Source organism: Nyctereutes procyonoides, unplaced genomic scaffold, assembly GCF_905146905.1.
Source record: "Nyctereutes procyonoides isolate TBG_1078 unplaced genomic scaffold, NYPRO_anot_genome, whole genome shotgun sequence".
NCBI classification, from domain to species: Eukaryota; Metazoa; Chordata; class Mammalia; order Carnivora; family Canidae; genus Nyctereutes; species Nyctereutes procyonoides.
In genome coordinates, this window is record NW_026575131.1 from 45,811,659 (window position 1) to 45,829,941 (window position 18,283).

Sequence of the window (18,283 nt, forward strand, 5' to 3'; positions counted from 1 at the left end):
CTGCTCCCAGGGGACTTAGGTGGGACTATTTGGGGTTGCCATGACTTGGGGGGGAGGAGCTACTGGCATCGAGTGGGTGCAGGCCAGCGATGCTGCTCAGTGTCCTATGATGCACAGGGCAGACCCCAACCACGGAGTATGATCAGGCCCAAATGGCAGCAGTGCCAAGGTTGGGAACGACTCAGGTGGGAAGCACAACGGATGAGCTTGGTGGCCTGTCTCCCTGGCTTGTCAGCTCACTGTCTGCAAGGCCCCGTCACTGCAGGGCTCCCCCAGGAACCCGAAGTGCAGCCTCACCTTCAGCCTGCAGGAGTACTCGTTCTGCACAGCGCCCTCTGCCCTCCACCAGCCTGGGTCTGGTGTCTGGCTTCCCCGAGGTTTTGCTCTGGGCAGGGGGAGGTGCAGGTCCCAGGAGAGCCTCTGCTCCGTCCTTGCCACCCTTGCCACCCTCGCCGGGCCCAGCTGGCTCTCTGCACACACACTTGCTCCAGGATGACGGGTCATCTCTGTTCACACAGGGGTGGCCAACATAACCTTCCCCCTGTCTGATCAGCCCGTGCTGGGAGAATGGTTCATTTTTGTCGAAATGCAAGGGCACGTCTACAACAAGTCCTTCGAAGTTCAGAAGTATGGTAAGTTGGAGAATCTTAGGATTTTAGGATTTCACGTCTGGGATGACTGACGGTGGGGAGGGTGGCAGCAGCCCCATTCACTGGGGCTCAGTGCAGAGAGCTGAGAACTTTGTCATTTCCTTCTTAAAAGAACTCAAAAGAGGTACAAAACAAAATGTGCCATCTTCGGTATTTGTACATGTACGCTTGTGTCACATTGAGGACATTCATGTTGTTTGGTAGCCATCACCACCCTCCTTCTCCGGAACTTTTTCATCTCTCCAGACTGCATCTCGGTCCCCGTGAAATGCTACCTTCCTGTCCCCTCCCCCAGCCGCCGATGCCCACCAGCCTACTCTCTGTTTCTATAAACCTGACTCGTCTAGGTGCTTCATGGAAGTGGGACTGCACAGTCTTTTGTCCTTTTGGGTCTGGTGTGTTTCACTCAGCGTGATGTCATCTGGGTTCATCCATGGCATGGCCTGGGTCAGAATTCCCTTCCTTTTTAAGTCCATTTCTTTTGGTTCCTTCGTCGTCATCCTGATCCTGTGCACAGATGAGGGGACGTGAGATGTTCAGAGCCATTCTGGAAACGGTCCAGGTGACAGGAGCTGTGGATCGAACATAGATCACAGCTGCTTACTCTGCTTCTGTGCCCAAATTCTCCCTTAAACTGTCTTCCAGGAGGAAGGCGCTAGAAGGAAAGGCTGTAGAGGGCAGGGCTGTTGGTTGCAAGTGACAGAAGCCCAGTGCAAACTAGAGAAGTAAAAGGAAAGGGATTTATGGCCTTGTGTGACAGGCTCGATGGACCAACTACGTCCGGTTTCCTCCTTGTGGCTTCTGGGTGTCCCCGAGCTTCACAGGGTGACCAGATGGCCAGAGGCTCCCGGGCTGAGTTGTGAGGCAAAGAGATAAAGAGATCCCCTCCAGCTGCAAGCACTCCTGGGCCAGCCCGCCGGTCTAGGAACCTGGCCACTTGTGCACCTCTTGGCTGGGCTGCACGCAGTGTACGCAGCCTAAAAGTGATGCGATGTGGGCCCCTTGAGAGAAAAAGCGTGTGTGTCCCCCCAAAGTAGGAAATAGATGTGGGACAGTGAGATCTCCAGAATGCTGCCTGCGCTCCGCAAGGGTGGTGTGGATTCCTGTAGCGGTGGCCGCGCAGTGGCCCCAGGCTGCGGCCCTGCGGTTATCCCTGCCACAGCTCCAGGACTTTCTGAGGGCCCCCACCCGCCCCGGGGGCAGAAGCTGCCCCTCCCTCCTCTCTGCTCTCCTTCCAGTGTTGCCGAAATTTGAGCTTCTTATTGACCCGCCCCAGTACATCCGGGACCTGGACACTTGTGAGAAGGGGACTGTGCAGGCCAGGTGAGAAAGAGGCGAGCTCCTCCCCTTGTAGGCGTGCCCCTTCCCGGGACAAGCCCCACGGGCACGCCCCTCCCCCCTGAGACACTCCCCCATGGGCACACCCCCCACACGCTCCCACAGGCACGCTCCTCCCAGACACACCCCCATGGGCACGCCCCTCCCCCCAGACACACCCCCACGGGCACGCCCCTCCTCCCCAGACACACCCCCACGGGCACGCCCCTCCCCAGACACACCCCCACAGGCACGCCCCTCCCCCAGACACACCCCCACGGGCACGCCCCTCCCCAGACACACCCCCACGGGCACGCCCCTCCCCAGACACACCCCCACGGGCACGCCCCTCCCCAGACACACCCCCACGGGCACGCCCCTCCTCCCCAGACACACCCCCACGGGCACGCCCCTCCCCCCAGACACACCCCCACGGGCACGCCCCTCCCCAGACACACCCCCACGGGCACGCCCCTCCCCAGACACACCCCCACGGGCACGCCCCTCCCCCCAGACACACCCCCACGGGCGCGCCCCTCCTCCCCAGACACACCCCCACGGGCACGCCCCTCCCCAGACACACCCCCACGGGCACGCTCCTCCCCCAGACACACCCCCACGGGCACGCCCCTCCCCAGACACACCCCCACGGGCACGCCCCTCCTCCCCAGACACACCCCCACGGGCACGCCCCTCCCCCCAGACACACCCCCACGGGCACGCCCCTCCTCCCCAGACACACCCCCACGGGCACGCCCCTCCCCCCAGACACACCCCCACGGACACGCCCCTCCTCCCCAGACACACCCCCACGGGCACGCCCCTCCTCCCCAGACACACCCCCACGGGCATGCCCCTCCCCAGACACACCTCCACGGGCACGCCCCTCCCCCAGACACACCCCCACGGGCACGCCCCTCCTCCCTAGACACACCTCCACGGGCACGCCCCTCCCCCCAGACACACCCCCACGGGCACGCCCCTCCTCCCTAGACACACCTCCACGGGCACGCCCCTCCCCCCAGACACACCCCCACGGGCACGCCCCCCCAGACACACCCCCCACGGGCACGCCCCTCCTCCCCAGACACACCCCCACGGACACGCCCCTCCTCTCTAGACACACCCCCACGGACACGCCCCTCCTCCCCAGACACACCCCCACGGGCACGCCCCTCCTCCCCAGACACACCCCCACGGGCACGCCCCTCCTCTCTAGACACACCCCCACGGACACGCCCCTCCTCCCCAGACACACCCCCACGGGCACGCCCCTCCTCCCCAGACACACCCCCACGGGCACGCCCCTCCTCTCTAGACACACCCCCACGGACACGCCCCTCCTCCCCAGACACACCCCCACGGACACGCCCCTCCTCCCCAGACACACCCCCACGGGCACGCCCCTCCTCCCCAGACACACCCCCACGGGCATGCCCCTCCTCCCCAGACACCTCCCTCAGACATGCCCCTCCTCACGCACGCCCCTCTTGGGGTTTATCCCCCTCTTCCCACTGTTGTACTGCTCCCCCCGTGGGAACATCCCTCCTCCTCCCCCTCCCCTTCCAGCGTCCCCCTCTTCCTTACAAACAGCACCCACAGTGAACGGGCAGACCCACAAGGGATTTCTTGAAGGGAGGGTCTGTCTCATGACCAGGCTAATGACCAGGTGCAAAGTGAAGGCTGACCAGAGGGTGTCCAGAGTCACTGTCCCTTTTGGGACCCCTCAGAGGGAGCCCTTCACAGCTCGTGTTCCTCTCCAGCTCTGTCACCTGTAAGAGTTGTGGCCGAGGCAGTTCTTCTGCCCTTGTCTCCTCCAGCTCTGTGGGATTTTTTTTGTTTCTTTAAGTAATCTCTACCCCTAACGTGGGGCTCAAACTCACCACCCTGAGATCAAAAGGCCCACGCTCTACTGACCGAGCCAGCCAGGTGCCCCTGCTGTGTGTTTTAAAATCCAAGAATATCGTCAACTATTCTTGAATAAAATTTAAAAATAAAATAAAATCCAAGGATGTATTGGATATGCACATATTTTTGATCGTCTAGAAAAATCTATCAAAATGCCTGGTGTTATTTTTTTTATTCATTGTGATCTGCCATCTTGCTCCTGAGCCCTGTAAACAGGTGTCTCCTCTGCATAAAACATGACAAACATACGTTTAAGTTTTACCAACATCAAAAAAAAAAAAAGTTTTACCAACATCTCTGAGAGGATAGTTTTGTCCCCATTCTCTGGGTGAGGAACCAAGACTGGGAGAAATCAGATCCCCGGTTTAAAGTTGAATTCACCGGGGCACTTAGGCCCGAGTTTCGCTGGTAGCCACAGTTGTTTGATCCTCTGTACTGTCCTCATCGACAAGTGACGGGCCTAGCAGTTGTCTCACATACCCTCCTGCTCTTGGGTTCAGGGTTCCTCTCTGACCCTTGGTCTCTTTTTCTGTCAAACACCAGTCTTGGTGCAGAGGATTGCAGGCCCCTGACATTATCTATGCTGACTCTGGGCTCTGGGAAGGACTGTAAGCACAGAATGTAGGATGGGGAAGCATCCCTGTATCAGCTGACCACAACACGGGGGCTTGACCTTCCTGAGACTGACCCCACCCCACCCCTGCTGCTCCGTGGGAAATTAACTCACTTTGTCCTTTTGTTCCAGGTATACCTTTGGGAAACCTGTCTCGGGGAACTTAACGATCAATATGACTGTAAATGGCGTGGGGTACTACAGCCAGGAGGTGGGGCGCCCCATCCTCAGAACCACAAAGGTGAGGAGCAGGGACCTCATGCACCAGGAGCTTCCCTTGGACATTCCAGATACATAGAATTGTATGTTCTTTTTTTTAATTTTTTTAAAAGATTTTATTTATTTATTTGAGAAACAGAGAGAGAGGCAGAGACACAGGCAGAGGGAGAAGCAGGTTCCATGCAGGGAGCCCAACATGGGCCTCGATCCCGGGTCTCCAGGATCATGCCCTGGGCTGACGGTGGCGCTAAACCGCTGAGCCACCCGGGCTGCCCAGAATCATATGATCTATGGTCTTTTGTGTCCAGCTTCTTTCACTTGGGACGATGTTTTCAGGGTTCCTTTTTACGGCTGAGTAATAGTTCATTTTGGATGGGCCACAGCCACATTTTGTTTTTCCATTTACCTGTTGATGGATATTTGAGTTTTTTCCACTTTTTTGGCTCTTATAGATAATGCTGCTCTGAACACTCGCGTACAGGTTTGTGTGAGGCTGGACGTGTTCCTTTCTCTTGGATGTGGCCCTCCTGGGTTGTGTGGAATTACATACACTATCCCAGTAAGAATGAGCAAAGGCTATTTATTCAGAGCTTTGCTATAGCAAGGGAGTCAACTACCATCACTCCTGCTTGGCATACTCGAAGCTTTATTGTGAGCAAGAGGGAAGGCTTCAGGTGTGCGCCAGCTGCAGGCTGTGGACATAGGGAAGCTGTGAGCGCCTATCTAGAAGGAGAGCTTCTTGTGAGATTGGTTAGGGGTGCATATTTGTCTTTCTCAGAAGTAGGGAAAAGGGACACTTGGTTGGCTCAGTAGGTAGAGCGTGAGATTCTTGATCTTGGAGTCATGAGTTTGAACCCCACCTTGAGAGTTTACTTTAAAAAAATTTTTTTTTAATTTTTTTTTATTTATTTATGATAGTCACACACACACAGAGAGAGAGAGAGAGAGAGAGAGAGAAGCAGAGACATAGACAGAGGGAGAAGCAGGCTCCATGCACCGGGAGCCCGACGTGGGATTCGATCCCGGGTCTCCAGGATCGCGCCCTGGGCCAAAGGCAGGCGCCAAACCGCTGCGCCACCCAGGGATCCCCTAAAAAAATTTTTTTTAAAGGGGTGCCTTGAGGTGCCTGGGTGGCACAGTTGGCTAGGTGTCTGACTCTTGGTTTTGGCTCAGGTTATGATCTCATGGTTATGGGATTGAGCCCTGCATTGGGCTCTGCACTCAGTGGAGAGTCTGCTTGAGTCTGTGCATATGCGCTCTCTCTTTCTGAAATAAATAAATAAATCTTTAATAAAATAAAATGGGGTGCCTGGCTGGCTCAGTCAGTAAAGTAAGTGACTCTTAATCTCAGGCTCGTGAGTTTGAGCCCCATGTTGGGTGCAAACATTACTTAAATAAATAAATACATCTTAAAAAAAAAAAGAAGTAGGGACAAAAATCAGGGAAGTTGTCAGTTATTGATCAATTCCTGGCCATTTGGGGCTGGTTGTTCGGGGATTTTGTCTTCCTGCCAGTTGCTAGACACAGGGGTCAGACTTCCTTCAAGGCTGGTAATGAGTTGGTCATTTTTCTGTATGGTCTGGCCATGGTCTTTTTGTATATTTGGGGGTAACTCTATGTTTAGGCATTTGAGAAACTCCCAGACTCTTTTCCAAAGCGGCTGCATGACTTCACATTCTTGTGTACATAAAGTCTGAAAACCCGGTTTTTCTTTCTTCTTTCTGGATGTGGCTTATTTGTCAGGACCCCGCCTGGGTCCTGAGATAGGGGTGGAATGGGGGCATTCTGTGCCCCGGGTATGGGAATAGAATAAGTGCTCCAAAGTGGGGGATGACCAAGTTCAAATCCCTGCCCCGATGTCTGCTGGAGGGCAGTCATCTTACTACAGGGGACATCTTACAGGGGATATCCAGCAAGGGATCCAGTGACTCACAGCATAGCTTGAGTGTGTCACTGAGTGTCCCCTGGCCCTCCAAGCAGCTGGAGAGTCCTGCAATTAAGATGTGGTTTTGAGAATCTTTCCTTGACGCCACTCCAGCCCTGAGTGAGCATGTTCTGTGTTTCCTACCTCCAGATCCACGGCTCCCAGGACTTTGACATCTGTGTGAAGGACATGATCCCAGCCGATGTCCCCGAGCACTTCCGGGGCACCGTCAGCATCTGGGCCACGGTAACCAGTGTGGACGGGAGCCAGCAGGTGGCGTTTGATGACTCCACCCCTGTCCAGAGGCAGCTGGTGGACGTCCGCTACTCCAAGGACACCAGGAAGCAGTTTAAGCCAGGCCTGTCCTATGTAGGGAAGGTAAGCACTGGGGATCCGAGGGGCTGTCTGAGGACACAAGCTGTGCACTGCCTCCTACCCTAGCTCTGCTTGAAGGTCACCTGGGGGTCCAAATTGGGACTCTACTGAAGATGATGTCTTTTATTTCTTTTAAATTATTTTAAATAAAAAAATATTTTTTTGGGATCCCTGGGTGGCACAGCGGTTTGGCGCCTGCCTTTGGCCCAGGGCGCGATCCTGGAGACCCGGGATCGAGTCCCACGTCGGGCTCCCGGTGCATGGAGCCTGCTTCTCCCTCTGCCTGTGTCTCTGCCTCTCTCTCTCTCTCTCTCTCTGTGACTATCATAAATAAATAAAAATTAAAAAAAAAAATAAAATAAAAATATTTAAAAAAAAATATTTTTTAAAAATATTTTATTTGTTTCTTTGAGAAAGAGAGAGAGAGAGTGTACGTGCATCTGCATGCACGTACACGAGCATGGGAGGGGCAGAGAGAGAAGCGGGCTCCTCACTGAACAGGAAACCCGATGCGGCGCTTGACCCTAGGACCCTGGGATCATGACCTGAGCTGAAGGCAGATGTTTAACCAACTGAGCCACCTGAACACCCCACCATCCCTGTCTTCTGAACCCCTTGTTCTGACTGCCTTTTCTGAGTGAGGTCTGAGCATCACAAGGAACTGCTCATAAGATGGTCTGTTCTGTTCATACCCCAGCGTGGCACCAGGTCAATGGCCAGCATGTGGTGCTTCCTCCACTGTGATTTGTGCATGGAGACCGATGGGATAGAATTCAGGGTGCAGAAATAAATCCACGCACTTGGTAGACACTGAGCCCCTGTATGCTCCCCTAACCAATTGCCGAGGGTACCCTGCTCCCAGTTAACCACCTATAGCATCCCCACCCTGGTAGCCTCCAACTGGGACACACCTGAAGCCTTCCCTGTTTCTCTCTATAAGGCTTTCCTGCTTCACCTGTGTTTGAGTCTTTGCCAAACACCAGTGATGGTGGCCATGACTCCCTTGCTACGGCAAGCTTTGAATACATAGCCTTTACTCATTTTTTTTCAGGTGGTCTTTATTTAACTCCATACCATGTGGCCTGGGAAGTCTGGTTCACCGTGTGACACCAGGCTAACAGCCAGCATGTGATGACTTGTACCTTGTGACTTCTTTGCCAAGTCCAAGGTCATGAAAGTCCTCTTACACCACCCCCCATCTTCTAAGAGTTTCAGAGTTCTAGCTCTTAACTTTAGGTCTATGATTCATTTTTAACTTTTGTAGATGGTGTGAGGTAGGGGTTCGACTTCATTGTTTTGAATGTGGGTATCCTGCCGTCCTAGCCCCATTTGTTGAGGAAACTGTTCTTTACCCATTGAATGGTCTTGACACTCTTGTTGAAAACCAGTTTGCCACGGATGTGTGGATTTATATCTGGACTCTCGGTTCTATCCCATCGATCACCACGTCTCTCCTATGCCAATACTACATTGTCTTGATTTCTGTAGCTTCATAGTGAATTTTGAAATTGGGACATGTAAGTTCTCTTTTGTTTCACTTTTTCATGATTGTTTTGGTTATTTGGGGTCTCTTGCAATTCCCTGTGACTTTTAGCTTGTCAATTTCTGTGAAGTAGTTGGCTGGGATTTTGATGGGGGATTGGGTTGAGTCTGTAGATCAGTTTGAGGCATGGTGCTGCCCTGACTGTTTTGAATCTTTGGTGACCCCTTCCAGGTGGAGCTGTCCTACCCAGATGGCAGCCCAGCCGAGGGGGTGACGGTCCAGATCAGGGCAGAGCTGACACCAAAGGACAACATCTACACCACTGAATTTGTGTCCCAGGGAGGGCTGGTGGTGTTTGAAATCCCCTTCATCCCTATGTCAGCACAACATGTGTGGCTGGAGGTGGGTGAGTCTCACAGCCTTGGTGCCTTCCTCAGTCCATGCTTGGGCACCAGCTCAGTGGACCTGTGGCCTACTGCTCCCCTGAGGGAGTTTACAGTCTTTGATGTGGAATTTGGGGGATGGAAACCAGCCCATCCCAGGGCAAGATGGGAGGTCAAGGAGAGGTGAGGGCTCCTGGCTCTGTCATGCTGAAGGAGGCTGTCCCAAAGGGACCTCATGATGTGGACTCCTGACCTCGGGGAGGGTCATGCAGGCTGCTTCAGGGAGGGTGAAATAGCATGCAGAGGCCCTCCATCATAGTGTAATTGGGCCCAGCCAGGCTGAGTCCTTCAGGAAGATACAGAGGAAGGAATTGGCAGGGTGTCCCTGACCTCACAGGGGTGTTGGGGGGTTATCCAGAAGGCAGCATCAGGGGGACAGAGTGGTCTGATTTTTAATATTCAGCGGTTCCAGTAACTATAATGGGAGGGTACCTGGGGGTGGGGCACAGTTGGGCAGACAGGAGGTGATGACAGAGAGGCCACTGAGCCTGGAGCTGTGAAGGTAGAATGGGCAGGACATGGGGTCCCATTGTCAGGGGAGGGAGGAGCAGGAATGGTAGAAAAGGGTGTCCAGCCACCCCCCTCACCCCCTGACTCTGTGATGGCCTCATGGATGCTGGATGGCAGGGAAGGGGTGGGGGTGGCTGAGAGTAAATGTGTAGGTGGAAGCTGAGGACACTTGTTGTCCTCAGTCAGGCAACATGTCTTTAAAGGGTTTTAACCATCGAAGTTGTAAGCTTGGGGGTGTCCAGCCTACAGCCCTCAAATGGACTACAAATCCATTGCTACAATTACAGCTTTTTTTTTAATGATCAAAAGGCATTCCTTTATTTCCATTAGTCCCCTAGCAATTAAGTAGCAGCAAAGCCCTGAAATGACTACAAATACCAGAATTAGCTGAACAATTTTCTGTCTCATAGATACATGTCTAAAAATTAGCTTTTTCCTAAAAATATCACATTAATAGAAAGATACTCTGTTTCTGTTACTGAATACTGCTTAGGAAAAGGTCTTTAATTATTTTTTTTAATTTAAAGTTTTTATTTAGTTATTCATGAGAGATACAGAGAGGCAGACAGGCAGAGACTCAGGCGGAGGGAGAAGCAGGCCTCATGCAGGAAGCACTATGCGAGACTTGATCCCTAGTCCTGTGGCCTGTGCCCCGGGCCTAAGGCAGATGCTCAAGCGCTGAGCCACCCAGGTGTCCCTAATTATTTTTTTAAAAGCAGAACTAGGGCAGCTCAGGTGGCTCAGCGGTTTAGTGCCGCCTTCAGCCCAGGGTGTGATCCTGGAGACCCGGGATCAAGTCCCACATCAGGCTCCCTGCATGGAGCCTTCTTCTCCCTCTACCTGTGTCTCTGCCTCTCTCTCTGTGTCTCTCATGAATAAATAAATAAAATCTTAAAAAAAAAAAACAAAACTAATTGCAGGTGTTATTTTCTATTTATTTTACTTTTTACTTTAATTTTTTAAAATATGTATTTGTTTTAGAGAGAGAGCACGAGCACGTGCATGGGGGGAAGAGCGGAGGGAGAGGAACAAACCAACTCCACGCTGAGCACAGAGCCCAACATGGGTCTCGATCCCAGGATCCTGAGATCATGACCTGAGCCAAAATCAATTCAGACACTTAACTGAGCCACCCAGGAGCCCCCAACTTCTTTACTCTTGATCTCACAGAAGTCTTAGGTCTGCACCTCTGGCCTCTCCCTTGTATTGTCTATCCTCTTTCAGCAGCAAGAGAAGGCGACAAGCTCAAACCCCAAAGGAGCAAAAGCAGTATAAGCACCCAGGCAGGACTGGGTGCACACAGAGGGAGGAGTGGGGTGCAGAGCCCCGGGAATGCTGTCCTGCATGGCCACTCCTTCTCCTGACCACCCTCTCTGTGTTCATTTCCTAGGCTGTTATCCCCTCTGAGAATACACCAGGGCCACTGGCAAAACAGAGAGAGAGAGAGAAAGAGGGATGGGGAGGGCTTCCTAACATGCCTGTGATAGAACTTTCTTGGTGGCCACATGAGTCACCTGCCTCTGCTGGAGCCACCCCCTGACACCCTGTGACCAGTCTTGGACCTTGCTTCCTGGAGCCGAGGAACACTGCCTTAAGGCACATTGGACCCCATTCTCTGAGAACTGGGGAAAGGGGGTCTCCAAAGGGCAATTAGAGCATAAGAGGGTCTTGACGCAGGCCAGGGCAGTCAGAAGCCTCCCCAAGACCCCCTTCTTCCACCAAGCACCCAGGCCTTAACCAAATATCCTCTTTTCTTCAGACCAAGGTGACAGCGCTCCAGGGGAAGCCTGTGGGGGCCCAGTACCTGCCGAGCTATCTCTCTCTCAGCAGCTGGTACTCCCCAAGCCAGTGCTATCTGCAGCTGCAGCCACCTCCCCGCCCCCTGCAGGTAAGGCTTTCAGGTGTGCCCTTCCCCTGGCACGAGGTGCCTCAGGAAAGCAGCAAGCACGCGCCTCGGGGGACGTGGGCATGCCCCAGCAGGGACACAGGAGTCCCTGTCCCTTCAGCAGTGTGTGTGTGTGTGTGTGTGTGTGTGTGTGTGTGTGTGTGTGTGTTGGGGGGGGTGGATTCTTCTGGATGAATGCCTGGGATTTAATCATGGTGAACCTTTAGGCTGTGGCCTGGGGTTTACCCTGATTAACCTGGCCCTCAGGGTGCCGGTACCATCACTTGCTCCCACGCCTGAGGCAGGACCCCCAACTGTTGGCCCAGGTTCCCGCTGTCCGCAGGGTGGCACTTCTTGGGTGCAGGCACCGGATTTCCCCAGCCAACGCTTGCAGACACACCTGAGTACGGAGATGAGACAGTCCTAGGTCTGGGTCCCGTGTTCCTTCCTCCCAGTCTGTTATTCAACAATCCTGATTAAGCAAGATGGATGGAGATGGGTGTGGAGATGCGGAGCTGTGAAATTTGAGCAGAAAGTGCAGAGTTCCTTTGCTCCCTCTGTCCCCCACGTGCGGGTTCCCTGGTGATTAGCAGCTTGTCTTAGGGTGGCACACCTGTTACAGTTGATGAGCTGGTATCGATGTGTTGTTATTAACTAAAATAATAACAGGGTATGTTAGGGCCCTCTCTATATTGCAGACTCGGTGCGTTTGGACACACGTATAACGACATGCATCCAGCATTATAGTATCGTACAGAATGGTTTCAGCGTTCCACCCAGCTGTTCATTCATCCCTCCCTCCCCACGAGCCCCTGGCAACCACCCATATTTTCACTGTTTTATATTTTTGCCTTTTCCAGAATGTTCTATTGTGTTGGGAGAAGTGAAAACCCCTGGAGTTGTTTTGACTGGGGGCACAGTTTCAATACATACAAAGGAAGTCAAGTCATGAAATTTAGGTACAGATCCCAGAGTGGGGTGAGCGAGCACATAGTGAACCTGGGGGAAAGGACAGTCCTCTGTCCCAGGTCATGTCCTAGGAGACAGACAGTAGGGCAGCAAGCACCTGTTACTCATAAGGTGGTTGAGAAGGAGGTTGCTAACATTTGAGGGGTCAGTGCTAAGGGGTTATTTTTATTTTTTAAAAAAGATTTTATTTATTTATTCATGAGAGATAGAAACAGAGACATAGGCAGTGGGAGAGGCAGGCTCCCTGCGGGGAGCCTGATACAGGATTCAGTCCCAGGACCCCAGATCACGACCTGAACCAAAGGCAGATGCTCAACCATTGAGCCACTCAGGTGTCCCTAACCCTAAGGGGTTATTTTAAAAGGCATGTGGGGAAAAGTGAAGCAGAAAGTTGTGGCCAGAATCCTAAGCTTGGGTCCTCATATAAATGTCCAGACTCTGGCTGTGAGCAGCTTGTCAGGCTATCAATTGCCCAGGCAGAAACTCAAAATAGCTGTTTCCCCCTCACGTATATACAGCAGTCCACCTCTTATCCATGGGGATACATCCCTACATCCCCAATGGATGCCTGAAAATGCACATAGGACCAAACCCTACACAAGGACTGTGGAATGCTTACCCCCTCTTGAATGATGTATGTATAATGAAGCACCCTATTAGCTCCTTTAACTGAGCCTGAGGGCAGAGCCTGGCCGCCAGGAGTGGTGGCAGGCTCCCAGGCATTGCTCCCAGGCCCTACCAGCCCCATAAACTCCCTTTCTGAGAGCTGCTGCCCAGACGGGCCAGGGGCCCCTGGGATGCAGTTCAGAGGAATCCTGGCACCAGGGCCACCCATTTTGGGACCTAGCGGCCCTCTGCAGGGGTTCTGAGAATGAGAAACTCAGAGGAGATTGTGCCTGGCTTGGCTGAACACGCTGTTCTTGTAATGCTATTCAACCAGCAGCGCCTTGTGGGGATGCTGGTGTTGGCTGCCTTCCTGTGGGGGCGGGAAGGAGCCCTGTGTCCCCAGCTGGCCGTGCCACAGTTCCCATTAGATGAGGACTTGGCTGGGTCACTCAGACTTTCCTCTTGGAGGGACATCTCCATCCTGCCTGAGTTGGGTCAGCAGACTCCTGCTTCCCCCTGCCCCATGACTGTCACCAGGGCGTCCCCCGGGTATGGCCTCAGGGCATGGAGACCAGAGTGACTGAGCTTGGTCCAGCCTGGGCTCTGTGTTGGGATCCTTCTCCTTCCTCCAGATCTGAGGTGCATGCAGGGATGAGCTGCTCTGAGAATGGGGGCTGTCAAGCCTGCCGTTCAGGGTTGACGTGATGCCATGGGGCTAGTGTGTGAGGAAAGGAGAAAGGTTTTGCTCTTTTCTTTTTTCCAGCATTGAAACCCAAGGGGACTTTTGTTTAGATGTCTTTTTATAAGGAGGATATTTACAAACTTAGAAATTGTAGAAAACGAAAAAAAAAAAAAAAGAAAAAAAAGAAATTGTAGAAAACAGTATAACCATATGCCTTTCACCTAGATTTATGAATTAATATTTTGCCTCTGTCCATCTATCCATCCTCCCACTCATGCATCCACCTGTCCACTTACCCACCCACCCAGCCATCCACCCATCCATCCACCCACACATCTACTCATCTATCCACCCATGAGCCTATCCATCCATCCACCCATCTACCCAGCCATCCACTCATCCATTCACCCACACATCCACCCAGCCATCCATTTCTTTAGACTTTTCATTTTCTGCAACATTGGAAAATAAATTACATATATCGTGATGCTTCACTCTTAAATAGTTGAACATAACGGGTCCTAAAAATAAGGACATTTTTCAGCATGATCTCAAGGTTCTTATGACATCTAAGAAAATTGTCTTAACTCAAGATATTGTTACATCTACACAGTCTTATGATGCACATACATGTAAGCATGCAACCATATGCATGTGTCTATGTGAACATGCATGCAAGTGTGTGTATGTGTGTGTGTGTGCGCGCATTTCATTCAGGATCAGTTTATGTGTTGCATTTGGCTCTTCTGTGTCCCTAGTTGCTCTTGATCTGGAATAGTCCCCGCCTCTGCCTTTACATAAGCATGATTTTTGTGAAGAATTTAGGTCCGTGGTCTTGTAGATGATCCCACGTTATTAATTAGAATCAGGCAAAATTGCCACATATGTGCCGCTCGTATATCCTGTCAAGAGGCACAGATTTAGAAGGCACAGCCCCATGTTGCTGGAGCTCATCTTATCCTCGGTTGGAGTGTGATAACTCTCAGCTCTTTTTCCTTGTGGGTGAGGCCACTGAATCACCGGGGTGACAATCTGAGGCCCCTGCCACACTGTCCTGATCCCCAGCAACCTTTCATCCTGTGCCTTTAGCATCACTGACAATTCTCATTGTGACCTGTTACCACAATAGGGGCATCATGATGGGGGTTCTGAACTCTCATTTGTTAGCTGCTGTTCCTCCATAAAAAGAAAGAACTTGGGCAGCGCCGGTGGCGCAGCGGTTTAGCACCACCTTCAGCCCGGGGTGTGATCCTGGAGACCCAGGATCGAGTCCCACATCGGGCTCCCTGCGTGGAGCCTGCTTCTCCCTCTGCCTGTGTCTCTGCCTCTCTCTCTGTGTCTCTCATGAATAAATAAATAAAATCTTAAAAAAAAAAGGAAAGAACTTTCTTTCTCTCCTCCCTACTGTTATTTTTGTTGTGTCATTGTGTAGAGTATGTTACAGACTTGAGGATCTGAAAACAATTGTTCAATATGTTATAATCTGTTATCAATTCCTTTTTTTTTAATTTTAAATTTTGGAATAATTTTAGATTTTTCAGAAGAGTTGCTCGGACAGTACAGGGAGATCCTGTATATCCTTCCTTCAGCTTCTCCTGCTGTTTCTAAGTTTTAGAAAATTGTTTGTCTTTTCATTGCCGAGTTGTGAGTTCTTTATGTATGTGGGACACCAGATCCTTAGCAAATATGTGACCCGGGATGCTCAGGGTCTGGGGTTTTGTTATTGGGGGGTCAGTCACATAGCCATGGCTGACCACCTGCATGGCTGACCTCTCAGTTCCAGGCTCTCCAGAACTCAAATTGATTGAGTGCGACCCAGGCAGTCCTCATAAATCATATTGTCAGTAGCTGGTGGGGCCTGAGCCCTCAGGTAAGCAAAGATACCTAGTAGGGAGGACATTTCAGAGGCTTAGAGATCCCCCCTGGGAAGCCGGGGCCAAAGGCCAGAGCTCTCTTCGGGCCAGGTTCACTCTTTTACTGCACATCACCTCATTGAGAGCTTCCACACTGTTAGTACACTCGATCCGCACCGCAGCTCATTGACAGAGTAGCCAGCTGAGGCTGCCCAGGGGCCGTGGCCACTGCCAGGATGCCCAGTTCTCTGCTCTGAGGCTGGCACTCCTGCCTCAGCTGTCCTGGCCTCCCTGTGGCCCCAGAGTGGCCATCTGCCTGGAGTGGGGGCTGTGGCCTTGGTGCCAGGCTATGGGTGCCACATCGGGCTCCTCATGCTGCCTGTCTTCCACAGGTGGGAAGGGAAGCCCATTTCCCCGTGAAGTCCACGTGTCCCTGCAACTTCACCCTGTACTACGAGGTGGCCGCGAGGGGCAACATTGTGCTCTCAGGCCAGCAGCCCGCCCACATCACTCAGCAGAGAAGCAGGCGGGCAGCCACAGAGACACCGATTCGGTTAATGCACCTTTCTGAGACAGGTGAGCCAGGCCGCAGTCAGGTGTTCCTTGTTCCTTTGGAACCACTGAGACCGGGGTGGGTGCCCCAGAAAGGAGGGGTAAGCAGGACTCATCCTGGAGGGGGAGCCTGTCTCAGGACAGAGGGCTTGTGTCCCAGGCAAGATGTGACTCGGACCAGGAGGTGGGCAGTGAGCAGCTGCTGGAGGTGGAGAGGTCCTCTCCAGGCTGTCCTCACTGCCTGTCTGCAGGGCACAAGGGGCAGGCCAGCCACAGGCTGGACCCCTGTGCTGGCCCACACTGTGCTGTGTGGCCATCAGCCAGCGGCCTCTCTGCCCAGGTCACCCTCCCAACCAGGAGTCTTCTTCCTCCTCTCCCTCCTTGACTCCATGTGCTTCTCATGAGACCCACAGCCTCCTCTGGGTCTTCCCCAGCCTCTTCCCCCTTCATAATCCTTCTGCCTAGAGCAGGATCCCCAGACTGGGCAATGGGGACAGCTGAAGGCAGGCCATTTGTGGTGGGGCTGTCCAGCGTGCGGTACGGTGTCAGGGAGCATCCAGAGCCTCCACCCATTCAGTGCCAGTAGCAACCTATTCACACACAATACGATGACTTAAAAAATCTCCAGACATTGCTACTGTCTCTAAAAGGGAAAGTCAGCTGTAGGTGAGAATCAGACATAGACAGATAGACAGACAGACAGATAGATAGACTCATGGATTTATGAGTAGATAGATCTAGATCTATACTTAGATTCACACTTAGATTCATAGACATATTCATTCATAGTTCATAGACATAGATAGATAATAGATAGATGATAGCTAGATAGATAGATAGACAGATAGATGATAGATAGATGCATAGGTAGACCGGAACCCAGGGTCCCTCTCATGGAAAGGCAGAGTTTCCCACTCCGGGCACTACTAATGTTTGGGGCTGGATCATTCTCCTGTTGTCGGGGCCATGCTGTGCACAGCAGAGTGTCGAGCAGCATGCCCGGCCTCCCGCCCCGTAGATGCCAGTGGCACTCCCAAGCCATGACAGCCAAAAATGTCCCCTGGGGGGCAGCATCTCTCTGGTTGAGAACTGCTGGCCCAGATGGTGCTTTAGGAGTCATATCCCCACATCCTTTTGGGCTTCCCTTCCCTTCCCTTCTAGGTGAAGTAACAGGGAATGTGAGTATCCAGGAGTACTTGGCCCAGGACCAACACCCATCTTGTGCTGGGCCCCAGGTCATCCCCAGGGCAACCTGGGGCATGGCTGGTCCCAGTGTGGGGTGCTGGGTCCTCATGCCTCTCCCCACCTCTAACTTGTCTTAGAGCCTCCTCCAGCTGCAGCAGCTGAGGTCAATGTGTGTGTGACCTCTCTCCGGCTGCCTGTGACCCCTAGCATGGTCCCCCTTGGCCGCCTGCTGGTCTTCTATGTCAGGGAGAATGGAGAAGGGGTTGCGGACAACCTCCAGTTTGCTGTTGAGAACTTCTTTGAAAACCAGGTGGGACATGGGGAGCCGACTGGGGGAGTGGCCCAGCAACAACCACCTAGGGATGCTGGGGGGGAACTCCAGGGTGTTTGTGCCTCGAGTGGGCTGTCCACAGCTGCCACTTGGGTTCCCAGAGGGTATCAAGGCAGGACTGCAAGGGCTGCCCTGCTTTCGGGAATAATTGCAACTAAATTGCATCTTTACCGGAGCTCCTCCCAAAGTCACCCAGATGGAGATTGCATTAGGAACACACAGGGAGAGCCGTCAGCTGCTCACTGTCTCCATTGGGTCCCAGACTTAAGGGACACTATTCATGCCCCTAGCAGCGGGCTCAGCTTTCTGTCCCTTCTCCTTGCATCCTTTGAAACTGGCTGCTACATGCCCTCAGCCAGTGCCTGTCCCCACCCCCCCTTTCTCCTTGCTCCCCTCCCATCCTCAGCACAGAATGTTCTAGTTGCATCAGTCTTGTTCCTGTCACTCTGCCTTCCGCCCTCGTCCTCACGTGGGCAGCAAGGCCAGGGTCCCCACTGAGCTGGCTTCTTTGGCAGGTGGAGAGAGATGGGGGTGGGGGGACCAGTCGAGTCTGGCCAAGCTCCTGCCTTCTTCCCTGCTGTGTTTGGGTCCAGGTTTCACTGACCTATTCAACAAATGAAACCCAGCCCGGGGAGGTTGTTGACCTGCGGGTCAGGGCTGCGAGGGGCAGCTGTGTGTGCATCACTGCGGTGGACAAGAGCATTTACCTGCTCAGGTCAGGGTTCCAGCTGACTCCGGCACAGGTGAGTGGGGGCCCTCGGGCGCCAGGGTCCAGCAC

At 53.0% G+C, this 18,283-nt stretch overlaps 1 protein-coding gene across 9 annotated transcripts in view; it reads left to right on the plus strand.

Annotated features, from left to right (window-relative positions):
* Positions 1–18,283, plus strand: part of CPAMD8 (C3 and PZP like alpha-2-macroglobulin domain containing 8) — a 77,504-nt gene that overhangs the window by 11,564 nt on the left and 47,657 nt on the right. For 8 of the 9 annotated variants that reach the window (XR_008666846.1, XR_008666847.1, XM_055343332.1 and 5 more), the window contains exons 8-16: positions 519–632; positions 1,889–1,973; positions 4,621–4,729; positions 6,782–7,009; positions 8,721–8,891; positions 11,202–11,330; positions 15,830–16,013; positions 17,312–17,484; positions 18,099–18,248. Coding sequence is in view for 7 of the 9 variants with exons in the window: in XM_055343332.1 (XP_055199307.1) it covers positions 519–632; positions 1,889–1,973; positions 4,621–4,729; positions 6,782–7,009; positions 8,721–8,891; positions 11,202–11,330; positions 15,830–16,013; positions 17,312–17,484; positions 18,099–18,248 (1,343 nt within the window). In the remaining 2 variants the exon portion in view is untranslated. The remainder of the gene's footprint in view (positions 1–518; positions 633–1,888; positions 1,974–4,620; positions 4,730–6,781; positions 7,010–8,720; positions 8,892–11,201; positions 11,331–15,829; positions 16,014–17,311; positions 17,485–18,098; positions 18,249–18,283) is intronic. The other variant, XM_055343333.1, reaches the window with a different exon arrangement.